Source organism: Phoxinus phoxinus, assembly GCF_949152265.1.
Source record: "Phoxinus phoxinus genome assembly, chromosome: 17".
Classification (NCBI taxonomy): domain Eukaryota; kingdom Metazoa; phylum Chordata; class Actinopteri; order Cypriniformes; family Leuciscidae; genus Phoxinus; species Phoxinus phoxinus.
The window spans coordinates 4,671,613-4,694,831 of record NC_136892.1 but is presented as its reverse complement, the minus strand read 5'-3'; the positions used below and the strand labels follow the sequence as shown (position 1 = coordinate 4,694,831).

The 23,219-nt window shown below is 40.4% G+C and overlaps 1 protein-coding gene across 1 annotated transcript; it reads left to right on the top strand.

Moving 5' to 3' along the window:
• Window positions 1–3,625: 3,625 nt before the first annotated feature.
• On the top strand, window positions 3,626–23,024 carry cct6a (chaperonin containing TCP1, subunit 6A (zeta 1)). Its single transcript, XM_079585242.1, has 14 exons — window positions 3,626–4,047; window positions 7,939–8,002; window positions 9,392–9,526; window positions 9,612–9,785; window positions 11,782–11,885; window positions 12,913–13,023; window positions 13,132–13,291; window positions 14,156–14,238; window positions 17,576–17,672; window positions 17,744–17,891; window positions 18,299–18,432; window positions 18,535–18,637; window positions 21,052–21,124; window positions 22,711–23,024. The coding sequence occupies exons 1-14, from the start codon at window positions 3,911–3,913 to the stop codon at window positions 22,781–22,783; spliced, it is 1,596 nt and encodes a 531-aa protein (XP_079441368.1). The 5' UTR covers window positions 3,626–3,910; the 3' UTR covers window positions 22,784–23,024.
• The last annotated feature ends 195 nt before the right edge of the window (window positions 23,025–23,219 follow it).

Here is a 23,219-nt window from a genome sequence, read left to right as displayed (position 1 = left end):
GAAATCCTGTGTCCTTTGCCCTTGACTGCTTGGTCCCTCACAGTTTGGCAAGTTCAACATGGGTTATAGGTCGAAAATTGAATGAACGAGTACTTCTGTCCTTTCGATTTCTTACAGGTTGAGTTGTTGTTGCCCATAACACGCTAGCATTCTGCTAATGAACGCTGATTGGTCAGTGAATGACTCCGACCAGAGATACTGCTTGATGGCATCATGGCATCCGAAGCGGGAACAGAATGTATTCTAGCAGAAACTCTTCTAGCACGTGTGTTTCCCTGTGTCCGCTGTGTTGTGTGTTTACCTGTGTCCGCTGTGTTGTGTGTTTACCTGTGTCCGCTGTGTTGTGTGTTTACCTGTGTCCGCTGTGTTGTGTGTTTACCTGTGTCCGCTGTGTTGTGTGTTTACCTGTGTCCGCTGTGTTGTGTGTTTACCTGTGTCCGCTGTGTTGTGTGTTTACCTGTGTCCGCTGTGTTGTGTGTTTACCTGTGTCCGCTGTGTTGTGTGTTTACCTGTGTCAGCTGTGTTGTGTGTTTACCTGTGTCCGCTGTGTTGTGTGTTTACCTGTGTCCGCTGTGTTGTGTGTTTACCTGTGTCCGCTGTGTTGTGCGTTTACCTGTGTCAGCTGTGTTGTGTGTTTACCTGTGTCAGCTGTGTTGTTGTGTTTACCAGTGTCCGCTGTGTTGTGTGTTTACCTGTGTCAGCTGTGTTGTGTGTTTACCTGTGTCCGCTGTGTTGTTGTGTTTACCTGTGTCCGCTGTGTTGTGTGTTGATCTGTGTCCGCTGTGTTGTGTGTTTACCTGTGTCCGCTGTGTTGTGTGTTTACCTGTGTCCGCTGTGTTGTGTGTTTACCTGTGTCCGCTGTGTTGTGTGTTTACCTGTGTCCGCTGTGTTGTGTGTTTACCTGTGTCCGCTGTGTTGTGTGTTTACCTGTGTCCGCTGTGTTGTGTGTTTACCTGTGTCCGCTGTGTTGTGTGTTTACCTGTGTCCGCTGTGTTGTGTGTTTACCTGTGTCCGCTGTGTTGTGTTTACCTGTGTCCGCTGTGTTGTGTGTTTACCTGTGTCCGCTGTGTTGTGTGTTTATCTGTGTCCGCTGTGTTGTTTGTTTACCTGTGTCCGCTGTGTTGTGTGTTTACCTGTGTCCGCTGTGTTGTGTGTTTATCTGTGTCCGCTGTGTTGTTTGTTTACCTGTGTCCGCTGTGTTGTTGTGTTTACCTGTGTCAGCTGTGTTGTGTGTTTACCTGTGTCCGCTGTGTTGTGTGTTTACCTGTGTCCGCTGTGTTGTTGTGTTTACCTGTGTCCGCTGTGTTGTGTGTTGATCTGTGTCCGCTGTGTTGTGTGTTTACCTGTGTCCGCTGTGTTGTGTGTTTACCTGTGTCCGCTGTGTTGTGTGTTTACCTGTGTCCGCTGTGTTGTGTGTTTACCTGTGTCCGCTGTGTTGTGTGTTTACCTGTGTCCGCTGTGTTGTGTGTTTACCTGTGTCCGCTGTGTTGTGTGTTTACCTGTGTCCGCTGTGTTGTGTTTACCTGTGTCCGCTGTGTTGTGTGTTTACCTGTGTCCGCTGTGTTGTGTGTTTATCTGTGTCCGCTGTGTTGTTTGTTTACCAGTGTCCGCTGTGTTGTGTGTTTACCTGTGTCCGCTGTGTTGTGTGTTTATCTGTGTCCGCTGTGTTGTTTGTTTACCTGTGTCCGCTGTGTTGTTGTGTTTACCTGTGTCAGCTGTGTTGTGTGTTTACCTGTGTCCGCTGTGTTGTGTGTTTACCTGTGTCAGCTGTGTTGTGTGTTTACCTGTGTCAGCTGTGTTGTGTGTTTACCTGTGTCCGCTGTGTTGTTGTGTTTACCTGTGTCCGCTGTGTTGTGTGTTTACCTGTGTCCGCTGTGTTGTGTGTTTACCTGTGTCAGCTGTGTTGTTGTGTTTACCTGTGTCAGCTGTGTTGTGTGTTTACCTGTGTCCGCTGTGTTGTTGTGTTTACCTGTGTCCGCTGTGTTGTGTGTTTACCTGTGTCCGCTGTGTTGTGTGTTTACCTGTGTCCGCTGTGTTGTGTGTTTACCTGTGTCAGCTGTGTTGTCGATGCCTCAAGAGAAAAGAAAGTGCAGAGCGCGAAAGCACCAAAGTGACTGAAGGATTGCCGTAAAGCAGTATCTCTGGTCGTACGATGTGTATGACGTCATTGACATTTTGAAAGACTTTTTAAAGCAAATAAGTGACTCTAAAAAATCTAACACCCAGCAATAAGCAATTTCTTTGCATCTCCTTTCGAATACAACATTCAAATTACTAGACAAAAAATTATATCTTGAGAAAAGTGGATTTTGAGGGGTATAGCTCCATAGACCACCATTCATTCTGCACTCGTCCTGTGAGCGCCCTCATGTGGAATCAGAGTGGAACTGCATCCAGTCAGAAGCCGGAAGTGTAGCGAGAGTGAACCTTCTCCCCTTATTAGACATTCTCTGATATAACATTCATAACTTTTAAACTTAATACAATATTCCCATAACATAAATGTGTAAACAGGTTTAACAAGTATACTAATACAGCATACACACGTTACATGTGTTGTATTGCCCAGTTTATACTCGATTACGAACAGCATGAACCATCCACATTTTCTTATATGAACAAACACAAACTTAAACATTATTTATGAAAATATGAAACAATTGTGACTTACCTAATGCAATAAAACAGTTCAGACATCAAATCAGAAAAATATTGACGACGATGGATAAGATAAACGATAGCCACACATGTGGCTCACATATCTCTCTGTTCAACGAGCTGGCGCGAATGTGACGTCAGCACCCATCGACGCAATTCTTTATTAGTTTCGGCCCTCAGCAAAAACTAAATAATAAATGAAATAAATTATAATAAAACATATGTCTGAACATTTCATGCATTAGGCAAGGAAAAATATAAAATAAAATAAAAATAAAAAATCATACATGAAAATACATGAAAACACAGCCTCAATTAATTGGGTGGGTTACACACTTGTTAGAAATACTATATTAAAAGTATGCTTGTTTTCAGCATATTTCTTAAAAGTGTATTTAAGCATATATTTATTACCAATGTACTTATAGTGCACTTGTTAGAAATATATTAAAAGTATACTTGTTTTTAGCATATTTCTTAAAAGTGTATTTAAGCATATATTTATTACCAATATACTTATAGTGCACTTGTTAGAAATATATTAAAAGTATGCTTGCTTTTAAATATATTTTTTAAAAAATATACTAAAGTACTATTATTTTAAAGTGTGTTAAAAGTTGTATTATAAAAATAGATAAAAAGCATGATGCTAATATACTTTTAATATATTTAAAGATAGTATACTTTTTTTAGTATATTTGCAATGTACTATTGAAAAAGTGAATATATTTCAAATACAATAAAGTATACTTTTTTCACTAGGGGTGGTAATGTGATGATGTGTGAAATGTGATGGTGTGTGACTCTACTGCAAACAAAATCTACCTTCGGGTATAAATAAAGTAACTTGAACTTGACTTGACTTGAAAACAGAAAGATATGAATCAGAGAGAGCAGGATACGAATGTGAAATATGAGACAGTTGAACATATTCTTACATCATGTGAGAAATTCACTGAAATTACTCAATTAGGACGAATAGTTATGTTACCAATACCATGTTAACAAGGGAAGATCATAGACAGTATATAAGATGATGTGTCTGAATATTCTCGAAAAGACTGGACTGGACAAGCGATTTTTTAAGTTAAGTGTGGGACACTAGGGGGCAGTAATGCAACAATCCTGTTGCCAACCTCCACCAAACCCCACCGCAGAAGAAGAAGAAGAAGAAGAAGAGGGAGTGGAAGCTTCTAGACGCCTCGCTTCTCTTCCTTTATCCCCGTGACTCTGTGTTCAGCTTTCCAGCAGAATGTCCGCGGTTAAAGCACTAAACCCGAAAGCAGAGGTGGCCCGGGCTCATGCGGCCCTGGCCGTCAACATCAGTGCGGCCCGGGGACTTCAGGACGTGCTGAAGAGTAACCTGGGGCCGAAGGGAACAATGAAAATGTGAGTTATTTGTCGTGTTGCGCACCGCTTTGTTAGCACGTGTTTGTCACCCAATCATCCGCTAACCGGTTTAGTCCACATGTGCTCCGGGATTTACGCATTTCCCTCATCACTGCGACATGTCAAAAATGCAGTATGTTGCAATGCTCGGAAAATCTGTTTGTTAAATGAAAGTGTGTTTTTGAGGCAAGTTTTTGGACCCACTGGTTGTCAAGAAGTTAGCATCAGTGCTATCAACTCATCGTGACAGTAAACTTGCATTCATAATTCGCACATCTGATCAGGAGCTCTATTCTTTATGTTGTGTGATAGAAGTGGACATTTTTAATACATGTTTGCAGTACTTTGGTATCAAGTTTTTAATTGCATGCAGCGGCCAGCCATTTTAATTCAAGAACGCATGAAACAAATAAAATGAATAAAAAAAAATGGTCCCCAAAAAAATGTGTCCTGGTAACTTAATTTAAGTCATGTAATCAAAATAAAAAATTCATTTATTTATTAAATGTTGCATTATTTAATATTCATTTTTTTTTATCAAAATAACTCCCTCTCCTTTCAACGACTTCTCTGGTGACGTGTTTGCTAGCGCGAGGGTGTGGCAACCTGTCAATCACTCATCACAGTAATGGCAAACAATGATTCAACCAATTTCTGATGGAGAAAATTAAATTAAGTCAGTAATTACTTGTCCCAAACACCGAAGACTTTTGTTGATCTTCGTAATACAAATGAAGATCTTTTTTGATTAAATCTGAGAGCTTTCTGCGCCTCCATTGACAGCTACGCAACTACCACTTCGATGCTTCAAAAAGTCACTGCTGTAAACCTCATCTCTGTATACGGCACCAGATACACGTTACATTTGCATCATTTCCAACATTTTTAAAGCCGGATGACTACGACGTATCATCAGATGTGTTGCTTTTGTAAAGCTCCTCAGCTGATGGATTTGTGTTGTCGTGCACACACTTCAGTTTTACAACTACTGTTTGTCATGAGGCGCGCAAGATAATAGTTTTATGATGAGACATTAGTTTTAAAGCAGAGAGAGTTTACTTTTCAGCAGGCTGGTATCCAAATAATTATTAAAATTAATCCATTTAACATATGGGTTCTTAATTGTGTGAAATAAGGGGCATTTAGTTGTAATTATATTTATATGAGCAGGATAGGTTAGGTCAAGAATTGCATGATTATCTAAAAGCTGTAAAAATTTATTTGCACATGCCATCTTTGCCTAGCCTGGCTCCGCCCTCCTACGTACTTCCGCTCAATTTTCATTTCCCTTCATAACTACGTCTGGGTTTGCGGTGTATTCGTGGGTTTTCTCCGGTCAATTTTTTACCGGTCCAATCAGCGAACAGAGGGAGTGGCTGAGAACGATGGCGTTGAGGTTGTGCGCTAGTTTGAGTCGTCATACGTCACGACCAAACATTAGCGATTGGTTATGGCAGATCCAGAGTGACTCTGGGCAGATCCAATAGTTTTAAACTTCATCAGAGGACCCGCCTTCAAGGAAGTTAACGCTTGTCAATGGAGAGAGGCCAGACTCTCTGTACAAATGAAATGTACGAGAGTCTGGGAGGACCAGGCTAATCTTTGCCTGCCCTTACAAGCTGAAACTCTCACATGGGGAAACACAAAACTGCAGTCCTAGTTCCAGTTTCCCTCTTTTACTGAATGCAGACTACTGTCTTCATCTCACACAGGTCCAGAACATACTGCCTTTGTCCGTCCTATTTGCAATTTGTTCAAGTTCATTCTTTTATCCTGGACTCTGGCGATGTGAGGCGACTACTAGTGATGCACCGAAATTAAAATTCTGGGCCGATACCGAAAATGTAGGATGCACTTGGCCGAAAACCGAAACTGAAGCCGAAAATGGATTCTTTTAAAAACTTAAATATACATTTATTTATATTGCTTAATTTTTAATGGATCTAAAATGAAAATCACAAACCAATAGAATAATCAAACTTTTATTACCACTAACAGTTACATAACAAAACCTAAAATATTTTATATATTATATATATTTTATATTACATGCGCTTCATGAGGCACACGCTCTCTCTCCCTCTCTGCCGTGCACGCGCTACGCAGTTTGGAGCACAGTCTCTGTCTCGCGGGCGCGCTCGCTCTAGATTCCGGAGATTTTAAGTAATTCGCGGGCATCAGTGAGCCGCTATCAATATGCGGGAGACTCCCGGAACTTCCGGGAGACTTGGGATGTCTGTATTTCTATACTGAAATAATATCGGCATTATAATTATTGATTTTTCATTACGCAATTTTTTTGGTGCCCTCTCAGCTCATGCGCGTGGTGGGAGCGGCGGCGCTGGTTATCCTCTTCTGAAACTTTAAAATACTTCCATACCGCTGACATGCTCAATCTTTGCAGACGCGTGCAAACAACTCGACCGTGAGTGAAACCTGCTTGAGCACGGAGGGGAGGGGTGGGTGACAAGTGACAGCTCGACCGTGAGTGAAACCCAAGCGCTTGCGCGCGGATGGGAGGGGTGCGGTTGACATTCATTTTCGGTTGACATTTTCGGCTGGCTTTTTTATTTCGGCCCGAAATCGATAATGCCATTTTCGGCCGAAATTTTCGGTGCACCCCTATCGACTACACAGTTGGCTTTCGTCACTGCTAGTTCTTTGACGTTGGCGTGGTCTAAGGCTATTTTTACACGGAAACGATCTGAAGAGAAAACGCAAAAGTGGCGTTGCGTTATCACTTTTTATTCTGCGTTTAGACGAACGTTATGGGGGGGGAAATCTGCGTGCATATGGTGATGCAAAAGTGTGTGAAATTTGATGTAGTGTGCACTCTAGGTGGCAATGCCAAGTCCACAACAACAAGTCCACGCGCCTGCGTACAACCTTCCTTCTACTTCTCTCCCTAGTAGCGCGAAATCAAAATGCAACATGAATTGGTGCATCAACAATTTGATGGAGGTAATTAATGTGCCTTCTCTGATCAGTAATACTATCTGAGAATATTTCATTAAACTGCTGAAAAGACTCTTGTATGTTTATCAGAGCTGCTAGGGCAACTTGAAGGTCCGACGTATGGAAATAATCAGACATGTTTTTCTGTACTGGCGCATGCCTGTGACGTAAACGCGTGCGCGACGAGAGCAGATCGGTGCCTTCACTGTCTAGCAGACTTTTGCGTTTTTACCCTTTAGACGGGAACGCGACGGTGGAGCGTTTTTAAGATTTCCACTCTGGAGGGTGGTTTCACTTTTTTTGGTTTTTAAGCCCCAAAAACGCTGTCGCCGTCTAAATGAAAAGGCACATCTGCTAAAATATTTTTACGTTTTCACCCACGAGCGTTCTCGTGTAAACGGGGCCTAAAATCACTGTAAACCACGGCCTTACTGGGTTTACTGCTTTTGAAGAACTCTGCTCTTAGTAAAATCTTGTATAATGTCTTGCTGTTTTTATTGTATATATTTGTCATTTTTGCCATGAAAAAAACTTTGAATGCTGACATGGCACTAAATAAAACAATCTGAATCGGTAAAACTATTGTATAGCTGGCAAGATTTCACAAACACAGCAACAACGTTTTTAATATTGATAAATTGAAATTCTTTCACCAAGCAGTTTAGTTCTTCAGAGGCATATAGCAGAATGGTTGTCGAGCAACACAGACACTGGTGCAGTAATTATAGCAAGTAATACAAGTCCACAGGTGTGTGTTTATAGAGTATTATACAATGGCTTCCAACACGGCTCAGCCAATCATAATCAAAGACTGAGGTGAAGTGAATGTGATCTAAAGTGAATGCGCACACAATAAACATGGCGTCTTGGACATGTGCTCCATGCAGCACTGACTCAATCCTCTCATCTATTAAACGCGTTCTGTTGGTTTCGCAGGCTGGTGTCTGGTGCAGGAGACATCAAGCTCACCAAAGATGGGAATGTTCTGCTGCATGAGATGGTAAGAGCTTTACTAGAAAAAATAATCAAACTTTAGTGTCCTGAGTTATTGTTACTATGACATTAAATGTCTACTGACTGTCTTAAAGATTGTTCCACAGGTGCAATAATTGTTTATGGTTTATTGATCAAGCATGAAAAACATTGTTTAAACTGGGACTGAATAAGCATTTTTAAAAAAAGTTTAGTTTGTGTGCTTGAAATCTGGACTTATCATGTGACCTACCAGTGTCAGTTGCATCACTTCACTATCATTCATAAATCCTCTCCCGTGGCCTCATGGGATAGTAAAGTGTCCATCATATGCATGCAATCTCACTGGAAGTATTAGGTCATCCGGGTACATTTTACTTACTCTTTTATGAGTACTGTGAATGCAAAGACATTTATTACTGTCACATATTTTATTTATTTGAAAGTCTATTTTTCGCCTACTATATAGTTGGGAAGTATGCAAATTCGGATCCAACCTGAACCAGACTACCGTGTTTTCCGGACTATAAGTCACTTTTTTTTCATAGTTTGACTGTTCCTGCGACTTATAGTCAGGTGCGACATATATCAAAATTAATTCATTCTGACTTGAGATGAACCAATAAAAAACATTACTGTCTACAGCCGCGTGAGGGCGCTCTAGTTGGCGGAGTTGTTCAGAAGCGACACCGAGAAAGAATTCATTGTTGTGGAATGAGATCGGGAGCTTGGTGAACTTGCTTACCGGTAACTTGTTGGACTCGCTGGCTAATGTTAATTTAGCCTATTCAGCCTCCCAGATATATGTTCTTTATGCTAATGTGCAGCTGAATAACTGTTAATGTGTTACGCTAACACACCGCACTCCTTCAGCCTGTTGTTCTGTGTGCTATTGTGGAGCTGAATAACTGTTAATGTGTTACGCTAACACACCGCACACCTTCAGCTGTTGTTCTGTGTGCTATTGTGGAGCTGAACAACTTGCCTTTACAGATTAAATGTCTGTTCTTGGTCTTGGATTTTGTGAAATAAATTTCTAAATAAATGCGACTTATAGTCCAGTGCGACTTATGTTTTTTCCTCTTCGTGACGCATTTTTTGACTGATGCGACTTATAGTCCGGAAAATACGGTACATGAATGATGAGCAAGCAATCTCATTGGCTGCAGGATCAGCTTGTGCCATGCAGTGTTGATGTGAGAGCTTGCAGATTGACCCATCAGCCCGAGTTTCATGATTTGAACTAGATGTTTATAAAAATGCTGCTTTAGAGTTTATTATTAATTATTATTATTATATATCATATTATAACAATAGTATGGGCGTGAATATCTGGGTGGCGAAACATTAGATGTGTGGCATATATAAATGGCACATGTTCTTTGAAATATTTATTTTTCTTTTCTTTCCCCCCCAGCAAATCCAGCATCCCACTGCTTCATTGATTGCAAAGGTGGCCACGGCCCAGGATGACATCACGGGAGACGGCACAACCTCTAACGTGCTTATTATCGGAGAGCTCCTCAAGCAGGCAGACCTCTATGTTTCTGAGGTTTACATGTGCTTCTCATATTTCACAATGTGTCTTTGTCACGAGTCCTGTTCCTCATTTAAACCGGTCCTGTACTTGTCTGAAGGGTCTTCACCCCAGGGTAATCGCAGAGGGGTTCGAGGCTGCGAAGGAAAAAGCCCTTGAGGTGCTGGAAGAGGTGAAGGTCATGAAGGAGATGGACAGAGAGACTCTCATCCACGTAGCCAGGACCTCACTCAGAACCAAGGTCCACGTGGAGTTGGCCGATTTACTAACAGAGGTGAGAAACGTTGTTTGAATATCTAACGTTGTGATGATAGAACAGAAAATAATTTTAACATGGGGAGAAAAAGGATTTATTGCTTTTCACTTGATCAAAAGTTGTGACCATGGCATTGTCTTCAAAGGGGACATTAAATGGAAAATCAAAATGTCCTTGCAGGGTGTCCGCGGGGTCTTAAAGTATTACAAGTTGATAAATCCATTTTGGGAAAATGAAGGCCCTTAAAAGGTATTAAAAAGTCTTAATCCCAATTTTATGAGGTATTAAATTTTGTTCAAGCTCTGTCCAAAGAGTTTGACTCTAAAAAGTATGCATGAATATATTTATTTTCCTCCCCATTACTAATAAAAAACAACGGCGTAGTCGGTCAGTGAGATCAGATCGCCGCATACAGGTGACGTCAAGTATTTTGCGAAACGCGCGGTTAGGTGATGTTAATTAAAAAAACAAAAACTATAAGGTGATGTCATCGTCCTCTACATGGCAAAAACTACAACTGTTTATTAAGTTAAAGGTTTGTTGCTGATTAGAACTTGAAGTGGCGATGAGGTCTTAAAATATTTTGAGAAGGTCTTCAAAAAGTCTTAAAAAGGTATTGAAATTAACTTCAGGATTCCTGCATATACCCTGTCCTTGGTTACACATTAGAGATTACACTACATTACATTATTATTATTATTAAAGGGATACTTCAGGATTTAGCATTAAGCTTTGTATCAGTAGAAAACCTGTAGTTTTTTCAAATTGCCATGCTTCCCTCCCTCATATCCCCCTGAGACGAGATAATTATTTATTTTTTGTCTGTAAAAAATCCTCAGATGAGGCAAAAATTGTCATTTTGCGTCATCGGAGGCATTTTTGGCCAGAAGCTAAAAACTACACCCAGTAGAAGGCGCTAGATCCGCATGTTTCTTAAAAAAAAAAGTTGTCGATCGTTTCTTGGTAAAGGATGCGAGACCTTGCGAGCCACATGATTTTGCCAAAGAGTCAGGTGTGGCTCGCGAGCCATAGGTTCCTGACCACTGCATTACAGTAAATCATGATGCCGGCTCAACATCGTGATGTCTATCGGCCCAACCTCAAGTGCTTTCATAGTGTAGATGCTCATGCGTTCAAAACAACCTCAACATATTACTGCAACACAAGAGACTCTCTCCATCTATTGAGCTAATGTGTAAACATTATGGGAACCGCTCGGCTGAAGACCTAAGTTTGTGCTTGGTACATTTCTCACCTTCAAACCAATGATCTAATCTAAACATGGGTCATACAACTATCAGAGCAGGAACAAAAGCTATTCTCCATATTTTTTTCCCTTCATCTCCTCTCGCTTTCATACATAATGCGTTATTTCATCCACTGGATCCAAAGATCTGAAAAAGCCCCCCTTATTTGTCTTTATTTTTAACACAAGTTGCCATTTCCATGTGTCACACTTAAACAGACTCCTACAAATTTAATCGGATCATTTTCATATTTGGTCAGTGTAATCTAAAGGCCTTTGCAATGCTAAATTGTAAAGCTTTTGCGTTTTTGTTGAAGGGCGTGTTTGTGGCGGCCTGACAACGTTTGATGTTTCACCATAACCCAAGGAAGTTGTTGTAACTCAGACATATATTGTCCAATCTGCCCAAAACTTCACATGTTGGGAGTCCTGGCCTGAAGACATCTACACTCCAATCGTCCATTATAGTTGTAGCGCCACCTACTGGAAAGAAGTGACACGTTTTAGATTAACCCACTCGTAGCATCATATTAAAATGTCATCAAGTGCTAAACATAGTAGCAACATGCTAGCTACATTTAGCTAAGTGTTAAAGGATGCTATTAATTCCATGAACGTTTGGGCTGCTGTAACTCAGAGTAATTATTTTCACAAATTTGATTTTTGCAAAAACTTTACTAACTTCATAAGATAACCTCCAGAAACATAAAGATCTGTAAATGCATTTCATGACCTCTTTAATATGATAAAAATGTGTTTTTACTTCAGGCTGTGGTGGACGCTGTGCTGGCCATCAGGAAACCCAACGAGCCCATCGACCTCTACATGGTGGAGATCATGGAGATGAGACACAAAACCGACAGTGATACACAGTAAGACTCAGAATGGTTTCCTCTCTTGTGTGGATTGTTGGCTTTCCTTAAAGGAACACTCCACTTTTTTGGGAAATAGGCTCATTTTCCAGCTCTCCTAGAGTTAAACAGTTTTACCGTTCTCGAATCCATTCAGCCGAACTCAGGGTCATGGCGGTAGCACTTTTAGCATAGCTTAGCATAGATCATTGAATCTGATTAGACCATTAGCATCTCTCTCAAAAAATGACCAAAGAGTTTTGATATTTTTCCTATTTAAAACTTGACTCTTCTGTAGTTACATCGTGTACCAAGACCGACAGAAAATAAAAAGTTAAAAAGTAATATCATTGCCCTGCTGGTACGGCAGCAGCAGTTTCTTGATTATTACACAGTAATGACTAGTGCCTAGAAAATCACAACTTTTCATTTTCTGTCGGTAAAACAAAGTTTTATTGTTTCATTGTTTTCTTCTGAATTGGGATCCAATCAGAAGTCGGCGTTAAGATAAGAGCAGCGCTTTATTGCACTGAAGTATGAAGTATAGCAAGAGTAGTAAGCGTCACAGAGTCTCATGCCGTTTTAATGAAAGGAATTGCTTAAATAAATAAGCCCAGATTTTACAGTGGGGAACCGTGTTGAATTGCTCCAGCATCATTATGTAAACTGCATTTATGACAAACAAAGAACTACACAGATGCATATATATCAAGATCCATCAATAAATACACACGTTGTCCTCTGCTTTTGTTCTGACGCTGCGGAGATAATACTGGGAGGAGCCGGTTTCATATTGTTTTTTAAAGGTGACTGAGTCATGAATAGTGTACAGTTAATAGCCAATTTTAGGGGGTTAAAGGCCTCCTAAAAATCTTTAACGATCATTAGCTGAGACTGCTAGGGTATGGCAACTGCCATATGCAAACGCCACCCCTGGTGCTATGTTTCATGGTTCACGGAAAAAGAAGAAATGTCTCTGCTTGAGTTTCTGGCCTCTGCCTAAGTCCCCTTGATTGACACTTGCAACTGTTTGTTTGTTTATCCTCAGGCTGATCAGAGGATTGGTGTTGGACCATGGATCCAGACACCCTGACATGAAGAAGAGGGTGGAGGACGCTTTCATTCTCACTTGCAACGTTTCTTTGGAATATGAGAAAACGTAGGCTTTACAAATGTTCATATTGAATTATTTATAGTAGGTTTCTGTGTGTTGCTAATCATCTATGAGTTAGGAGATCTGTAATGAAATGATTGCCTGTTTTCACAGAGAAGTGAACTCTGGGTTCTTCTACAAGAGTGCAGACGAGAGGGACAAGCTGGTCAAGGCTGAAAGGAAGTTCATTGAAGATCGTGTGATGAAAATAATTGATCTGAAGAATAAAGTGTGTGGAGACACTAAGAAAGGCTTTGTGGTCCTCAATCAGAAGGTAATGTAATTGTTTTTGTTTGTGGAATAAATGATTTTGAATATTTATATTAATTATATTCTCTAAGGCAATCATCACTATTAGTTAGGGATGTCCCGATCAGGTTTTTTTTTGCCTCAGTCATTTAATTTTGAGGATCTACCGAGTCCCGATCCGAAACTTAAAACCATAATACATAAAAAAAGAACAAAGAAGAGCGAAAAAACAGATCCAGGATGTTCCTTATTTTTTTATTTAATTCACCTTATTTTAACATTAAACAACTGTTAACAAACAGAGCACTTCTGTGAGGTAGCTTGAACAATCAAGTAATAAATAACATAAATTCTTCACTTTTGGTGATGTCAACAAAGAGATGTCATGCCGCACGCGTTGCTGTTTCTGTGTGGAGTCAAAAGGGTCTAACTCTGTGCCACCGCATAACTATAGATGTGTTAAAAGATAATGAGAATATACATATATATATCCGAGTCCTGATCGGGAGGTAACGTCCGATTCCGATCGAGTCTGAAACCACATGATCGGATCTGGACATCCCTAATATTAGTATTGGCCATACTTGGGGTTAGTTAACAGACTCTTCAAATTAAAGTCAGGTCTTTTGTACAGGTTAAGTTCAGCCACATAATCATAGTCATTATTGCAATTAAAATTGGCGTCAGTAATTTGCTTTTGACACCGTGTAACAACGACTGGTTTAACACTGAGAAAGTTGTCTGACCACCTTGTTTATGCATTTAAAAAACAGAATTGCAAAAATTACACTTACCGTCTACGTGTGTTCAGCAGACAAGTGGAGTGTCTGTTCTTTAACATTTACAGCTTCCTAATCACTTAGTTTTAACCATAATTTATTTTGTACAGGGTATTGATCCATTTTCTCTGGATGCTTTGGCTAAAGAGGGGATTGTGGCTCTGCGCCGAGCAAAGAGGAGGAACATGGAAAGGTATGAGAATAATGTTATGTAGGGGTGTACCGATACCCCTTTTAATTCTGATACCAAAGCTTATTTTTAACTGATTAAATTGCTTAATTTTAATTGCTTAACTGATATTTTCTCATGTATAAATAAGCATTAACTCTGCTACTTGAATATAAATAGAAAACGCATACATTTGCATAATATTTTTAGGTTAAACAATAGGGGCTTTCGCACTGGAGGAACCTTTTTTTATAGTTCCTACAAATATTGGTGGATGTACCTGCTTTTTGGCATGTTCGCACCGCAGGAAATGGGAACGATGTGAGTTCTAGGAACTCCTTTGGAACCAGATTAGCTTCTACTTCAGAGCAGGGTCTAAACCAGCACTATAGGAACTACCAGTGATGTAAGTGTAGCGCTGATTGGCCGAACGCACGCAAAACACCAGCACTCGCCATTTAAAAAAAAAAAGTTGTGTACAAACTAGGGCTGCACGATATGAGGAAAAGCTGCGATGTGCGATAACATGGTTTAATATTGCGATAACGATATGACTTGCGATAAATGTGATTAACTATACTGTTCCCATGTCTTAGTGCTTTAATAGGTTCTTTGCGTGATAGGTCAAACGTTTATTACCTGCCTGGTTCAGAATACACGATTTTAGCGCGATTTTGGCACGATCCGTTTGACGTATGGGTAATTCGTAATAACGACAACGGGCGTCGGGACGCAAGATTCGATCGTTTCATCTCGTATAGTGTGTCATAGTGGGCGTCTATACGTCGCATCTGCGATGCTTCACGACAGAAAGACTATAGCATGTTTAATTCTTTAACGGTCCTCCACGACGGGTTGAATATGTGAATAAGATCGAGATGAAGTGAGTGAGAGTACAACAGTGAGTGTGTGTGTGCGCCAGTGAGCGTGTGTGCGGGAGTGAGTGATTGAGTGAGCGAGCGAGCGCGAGTGAGTGAGCGTGTTTGTGTGTCTGTGCGTGCGAGTGAATGTGTGTGTGTGACGGCACGTGATGACTGGTCGTGTAGTCTGACATGTTTCTTGTCCACGACACGACAAGATTTTAGGAGTCAAAAACGTGTAATCTGAACCAGGCATTATTCATCGTGTCAGGCTGTCTGTTGCGATGTGTTCATCGCGGGAGTTCATATCGCGATGACGATGAAAATTCGATGTATCGTTCAGCCCTAGTACAAACATAGATGATAGCCTATATATTTACTCTACAAACTAACTCTATAAACATGGACAACAGTGAGCGATGGACCTCTTAACCTTTACGCTGAGGAGATCAATCGAAACATGATTACGTATTGCAGCTCGGCTTGCGACATTGAGTGTCAACCACACGGCAAACGCTAATATTTTTTCATATACGGTTTCTTTTCTTTTTTTAAAAATACGTTTTATCTGATAATGTATTAGACAGGACTGTTAAGCAGATTGCAAACGCTGTGTGCTCGGGTTCTGGTGTTCTCAGCGCCGTCAAAATAAGTCCCAACAATTTTTTTTTTTTATAAAACACCATATGTGACCCTGGATCACAAAACCAGTCACATGTCGCACGGGTATATTTGTGGCAATAGCCAACAATACATTGTATGGGTCAAAAGGATCGTTTTTCCTTTTATGCCAAAAATCATTAAGTAAAGATCATGTTCAATGAAGATATTTAGTAAATTTCCTACTGTTAATATATCAAACATGTATTTTTGTGAGTGAATGCAGCACAATCTTGAACATAAATGTAGAACTTTAAAGGAGATTTTCTCAATGTTTAGATTTTTTTGCACCCTCAGATTCCAGATTTTCAATAGTTGTTTATCGGCCAAATATTGTCATATCATAACAAACCACACATCAATGGAAAGCATATTTATTTAGCTTTCAGATGATATATGGCGCTTTTCCACTGCATGGTACGGTACGGTTCGGTACGGCACGCTTTGGCGCTTTTCCACTGCATAGTACGGTACGGTACGGCTCGCTTCGGCTCGCTTTAAGTGGTACCACCTCTGTTGAGGTTCCAAGCGTACCGTACCGATACTAAACGTGACGTGAAAACACTGCAGATCACTGATTGGTCAGACAGAATCGTCACTTCAGCGTCATTGTATTTGCTACACGAGACATTAAACCCGCTAGATTTAAATAGCCAGACAACAGCCAACGCAGTAGCAACTGTTTTTAGAGTATTTACTTGACAAAATAAGTTTAAAAAAAAATCAAAAAAGAAATGGCTGAATCGTGGTCAGTGGACGAGGTGCAGACGTTCCTCTCGTTGATTGCCGCCGGACCTACAAACAGTGTAGGGACAAATTAGAGGCGACAACTATTAACGATCAGTCCCACCCACTTTGAAACGGTACTAACTGCAGTGGAAAAGCAACCGATCTAAAGCGAACCGAACCGTGCCGTACCGAGTCGAGTCGTACCACGCAGTGGAAAAGCGAAGCGAGCCGAACCGTTCTGCGCCGAGACGAGCCGAACCGAGCCGTACCATGCAGTGGAAAAGCGCCAATACATTTCAGAAAATTGACCCATGTGACTGGTTTTGTGGTCCAGGGTCACATACTTTTACCCAAACTGAATAATAAAAAGTTTAAATGGGTTTCTATAAATATTTGAGTCTTCATTTTCTTTTCTGACTAAAGCCTACTCATGTTCTTGTTAAAACACACTAGACATGCAAATTCTGTGCATTTTGGGCACTTTTTGTGTGAAATCATATTTATTTTGTCCATCAAACGTGTGCTTTTCTTACATGTGCTCCGTGTGCACGTGTGACGCTGATGTTGCGTGATGTTAATCATGCGGCGCCCGAGTGCATTTAACTGGCATATGTCAGACTGACACCGGTCGCCGCTCATGGCCGATCACGTGAAATTCGGCCAATTCCGGTCACCAGCCGATCAACCGGTGCATCTCTACTAGTTCCTGTAACTAGCCAGTGTGAAAGACACTATTGCACCTGGGGGTCCTCGACCAATAGACAGAGTCTGTGAAATAAGGTTTAGCACATTATTTAACAGACTATTAGTCACATTTTTTTTTTTATCATCTGAACGTGCAGTGACTTATATTCCAAAGTGACTTATATAATGCATTGTTTAATCACTGTTATGATTATGAAAGGGTTCTTGGGGAAATGTTCCACCCAATAAGGGGTCCCTGGCTTACACTATCAAAAACCCAGTACAATACAATTGTATAGGTTTATGTCAAGTGTAACGGTTTTATTTATTAAAACAATGTAAAAAGTTGTAAAGTTATTTTAAACATTTGTCAAAAATTGAAAAGCAAAACTCCTCTTACTATTCAAAACATGTTCTCTTCCCATAAGGCTGTCTCTGGCATGCGGTGGCATAGCTATGAACTCTGTGGACGATCTCACGCCGGAGTGTTTGGGGCATGCTGGGCTTGTGTACGAGCACACACTGGTGAGTGAACTAAACTCTGAACAACAGTGTGAATGTCAGCTCACAGTCACTGATGTCCGTCTGTGTTTCAGGGAGAGGAGAAGTACACGTTCATTGAGAAGTGTGGAAACCCTCGCTCCGTGACCCTGCTGGTGAAAGGGCCCAACAAGCACACGCTCACACAGATCAAAGATGCGGTCCGAGATGGGCTCCGGGCCGTCAAAAACGCCATTGAAGATGGTAGGGATACACACCTTCAAACATTAAAGAACTCGATGGATGTTTCTGAAAAGTAAAGACTGTATCCCATTTCATATTGAAGAACCGTTTTAGTAATCCTACTAAAGTTGACAGTCCCAGTCTGAGTCAGGTGGCTTCAATCTGTGTAGAGTAATGCATCATAAGATAGACTAGTTTTAGCATACACTGGTGCAATTAACCTCTGTTTGATTACAACATAATCACGTAAATGTAAAACAATTCCATATGCCTTGAACACTTTCATTGCCACTCATTTAAAGAGAATTGTATTCACTATCACCTCACCCCTACAACAGCTAATGCTAGCTAGAGATCCTGAGGATCTGTGTGGACTAGAAGTGTTTTCCTCATCTTGTGTGTGTGTGTGTGTGTGTGTGTGTTTGCAGGATCTGTGGTGGCCGGGGCCGGTGCGTTCGAGGTGGCTGTAGCGAGCGCTTTGGTCAATCATAAGCCCAAAGTAAAGGGTCGTGCCCAGCTGGGGGTGCAGGCGTTTGCTGATGCCCTCCTCGTCATCCCCAAGGTACTGGACAAACCATCGAACAGTGTGTGCTGTGGAAATCACTTGATAAACCAGCAGTTCGTGTAAAGGTGCCTCTGACTGAAGCTCATCTCCTTTTCAAAGGTTCTGGCCCAGAATTCAGGCTACGACCCTCAGGAGACTCTCGTGAAGCTCCAGAGTGAATACAAGGAGACCGGACAACTGGTGGGAGTGAACCTGAACACAGGCATGTCTCTCTCTCTAAATATAGCTCAATTATTCTTTTACATTTCTATGATTTCTCTAAAAAAAGAGGAATTAGGATTTTGTAGTACTGTAATTTTGTAATATCTGTGTTTTACAATACCAAAATAATTTGTATCTGTAATCGGATGAAAGCGGGTCTAAAAACACGGATATAAATGCAAATCTGAACAAATGATACAAAATGCTTGTCATCTCTGGGAGAGAGTTAGACTGAAAACATTATGTATCGTATCATACAAGGTTTGAAACATTTAAATAGACTTATACAACAGGGCCGTTGAATGCTTGAATCTGATTGGTTGACAAACGTTCTACGGTGTGCAATTATTTTCAGGGAACCGCACGGCTAAAGTAGTTCCGGCAGGTCTTGACCTCATTACAGTTCCATATCACTGCGCGTAGTTCACTGTAATAACGGAAAATAGGTTCACAATCAATGGAAACATGCAGTTTAATTTTAATAAAGTATACAGTCCTATACATAATCAATAGAAAATTAAACTGAATATTTAAATAAATTGATAGTCCTGTTGCACGGGTTTTCGTAATTATTATAATATAATATAACAAATAAATAAAATTGATAGGCCTATACTAGTTAAAAGGGCTTTGTTTCATTTATTAGTCTAGTCTACTGTCACTAATAGAAAAAAAGAATGAACGAATGAATTAAAACGAATTGAATAAATAAATAATAATATTGATGCACATGCTTCTCTCTAAGGCCGGTTATGAATGTAATTTGATACTTATGACTGATCATGCGCGCGTTTTCAGCGCGTTCAGTCTGTTCACAGCGGTGTTTAAAATCTGCTGCATTCACAGTCAGAGAATGTTTAGTGGTTAAGTGTGTCCAGCATTATTCTGCTATCAGCGGCTCTAACCTCCGCTAACTCTAAAATGACGTTCTGGAATTAGCAACGGAGCATGGGTTTAGATGCGCAAGGAATTAGTCCTACATACAAGAGCGTTTTAATGACAAAAACTTTACAAACGTCTTGAAATACATAATCTGAACAATATTTCGAGGTGTGGTAACTGTAGTATAAGCGGAATATACTACAGAGAATATACTCCGCTTCGCGTCGTGACCGCATTACCACCTCGGGTGTGCATTATTTTTATAATAATTCAATGGCCTGTCGTCAATTATTCCTTACATAACATATAGCAGAAAATGTTTATGATTCAGTATCTTAGTTGATATTACTGTCGTCAAGCTCTTGTTTTTGAGAAATGCAGCTATTGATTTGTGATCATTGCGCTCATTTCATTCATATAGCTATAAAACTCACACACACATTTATGGTGAAGTGATTTTAGTGTAAGCTCTCACACTTTCCCCTAGCTAGGGCTGGGCGATAAAGATAATTAAAACAATATAATTTGGCATTGAGGTATTGATAAGTGCATGGTTTTAACTGTTCATCATGATCTAAATGTGTTTGCTGCTACGGAAGACCAATGGTTAATTTTAATAACCTAATATTTTGTTAAAATTAAAAAATTCTGACTTTGTTTTGTTACCATTTTTACAGATGTAAGCGTTTTTGTTAATGAACATAAATGTGCATCTGCATCCTAACTCAAGCTGCTGCTACTGTCGACTCAAGCTACTGTCAAATGAGCATTTCTAAGAGATGAAACATGTAATATTATTAATAGTGCAGCCTGCGCTGAAAAACGCGGTCTCTGCAGAGAGCCCAAGCTCCACAAACAGCAGCAAAAACAAACTGTGCAATAAACGGAGCAACCCGCAGCACGAAACATAACAAACTGTTCCAGCCAATAACTGACAAGAATGATGTGGGGTGGGGTTTGGGGGGTTATTGCGTGGAGGAGGAGGAGGGAGGGTCTAGCTAGCCTCCGTTTTGTTTGATAATAATTCAAACATCAACAAGAGGTTACGCCAACCGAGATCGCTTAGAGCACCTTTAAGATATTTATTTTAAGTAAAAATGACTAGGACGGTGTAAATTATTCAAAAACGTGTTTCTTGTTCTGACAAAAGAGCAGTCTAAAACCACCATTAATGATTCAGTTTCTACAACTTTCAAACAGGAGCAAAAATGTGCCTTTACTTTTATCGTGATTTATCAAAATCGACTGATATGACTTTTTTTTTTTATCGTGATACACTTTTTTTTTTTTTTTGGGCACATCGCTCAGCCCTACTGCCAGCTGACCTGTTATCCAGACTAACGTTTTTCCTATTATCCAGTAGAGTTTATGCCTTTTGATGCCATTATGTGTTGCACATGTGTGTTAAATGTGAACTACTCTCTCTCCGCCTGTGAGCTCATTTCAGATGTTTGTAGTATTCTGGAAGAGAACATCTGCATCTTTGTGTCTGGTTTAACATCAGTGTGTGTGTGTGTGTGTGTGTGTTTGTAGGTGAGCCTATGGTTGCAGGAGACGCTGGTGTGTGGGATAACTACTGTGTGAAGAAGCAACTGCTCCACTCCTGGTGAGACTCACTGTTACTCTTTTACTTCACTAGACTTTATAGAGTGCAGATGGGATCTGACAGCATTAACTATAAAGACATCTGTGACCCGTGCTGGCAAGAGTCGGAATGTGCATGGGCTAATTTCAGGCAAAACAATTGAAAAATGTAAAAAATTTACGTTTTTCAGAGTGCAATCCCGAAAAACACACACTGTAACGAATTGTAGTATTTCAAAATATCTGTCTTGGTGTGTATTCATGCAAACATTACGGTTCTGTCTTAAATAAATGTTTGGTTAACTGTTGGGGAAAATCATCTGATATGTAACATATTACATCCAGGCGTACAGTAGGTCTGAATATATAGACTGTTTAATTTTAAACAATCAAACAATTGTGTTAACGTGAAAAAAAAAATATATTGTGGAAAATAATTTGGCACTCAAAAATAAGATATCTATAAGAAAAATAGTGTTATTACCTGGGAGTTTAGGGGATGGTTGCTAGGCGATTTTTGTTTTGGAACCTTCAGAAAACTTTAACTCGATTTTTCTCATAATGGACTTTCGACTAGCCTGGCAAGCCAGACTTACATCAAGATGTTTAGTCTGGCAACTCTCCATAGACACGGCTTAATCCGAGGGGCGGGATAAAAGGTTGTCTCTCAAAATCCCTCTGCACGCAATAGGATAGCGCTACAACCAACCAGAGCAACGAAGAAGGTGACGTAGTCAGAGCGGCAAAGAGCCGGTCCAGCAAAACTCTGAACACTTCTTCCTTTTTTTAAGAATGACTTAAGTGCCGTTCTTTGCTCTTTTCTTAAAGAAAAACTTAACTCCAAGTCCTCCAGAGTCGCGGCCAAAGCCGATTCGATGACCGCTGTTCTCCATCCGCAGCCGCCATCTTTGTTTTCAAGTGGCAGCCGTCGCAACTCTGTCGTCATATGTTAAGCCCGCCCCCGCCAACTCTATACACGCGTGATTGGCCTGACCCAATTTAGGTTTTTGCAGCTAGAAGGTCTATGGAGAGTTGCTAGACTGCCCTGGCTGCAAAATACATTTTGCTGCCGCTAGGGTGCGTCTAGATTTCTAGGCTAACTTTCGACTTCAAACCGGTATAACTGTTGTTTTTTTGTCTGATTCAAACAAATCATACATTTTGAAGATATTTTTAATAGAGAATGTGGAAATAACAGTAACTCCTTTGTGAAAATGTGCTTATTGCGACTCATTTTGCCAGCACTGGTCATATTTGGTTATATAGCCATATAGTTATGTTTAACTGTGGTGTGGAGGCATGTATAGGTTAACACACAGTCTGAACAATTCTGCAATGTTATAAATGAACGGTGCAGCACCTCATCTGGATATAGACCAAGAAAAACACAACTCTTACATCTCGTGCTTCTGATGAGGCTAAAATTCAAATGTGGAATTTTTTTAAGTTGTAAGAATATTGTAAATATAAGCCCTCCAGTGCAGTGGTTATTTCCCACTGTATACGTGATGGACAACTTTAATGAACAGTGACATGTCTTTGATGCCTAAACCTGACTCTAGCGCAGGGGTCAGGACCTTTTTTCACCGGTCTCCTCTCTCTGCACAGCACTGTAATCGCCAGTAACATCCTCCTGGTGGATGAGATCATGAGGGCCGGCTTGTCTTCACTCAAAGGATAGTCCGTCATCAGGAAACCCGCCGTCACCCCGCTGGACTCAAGACCACACACCCCCTAGGCTGTTAACAACATATCTGTCTGCTCATTGTATGTGTCTCAAGCAGTTTTGTCCAGTTTTATGACCTAGGAAATGTTACTCCTTCCAGTCAGTTGGTTTATTTAAGAAATTGTTGCATAAGCACTGAATTGCAATACACACTTTCTTTTGTACCCATTAAACCTTTTTGTTTTTTTTGTGCGAATTCTTTGTGAATTGTGTGAATTTAGCATGAGCTACTCGTCAAATCAACAATATCCAATCGTGTGTATACAGTGTTTAGCAAGACACTTCACTGCAGTTACAATGAATGGGAGAAAACACAAAGGTCGAGTCCCTGCCATTAGAAGCACCGGTTCTCATGGGAACAATTACATGCACTAGTTTCTGTCAAACTGAA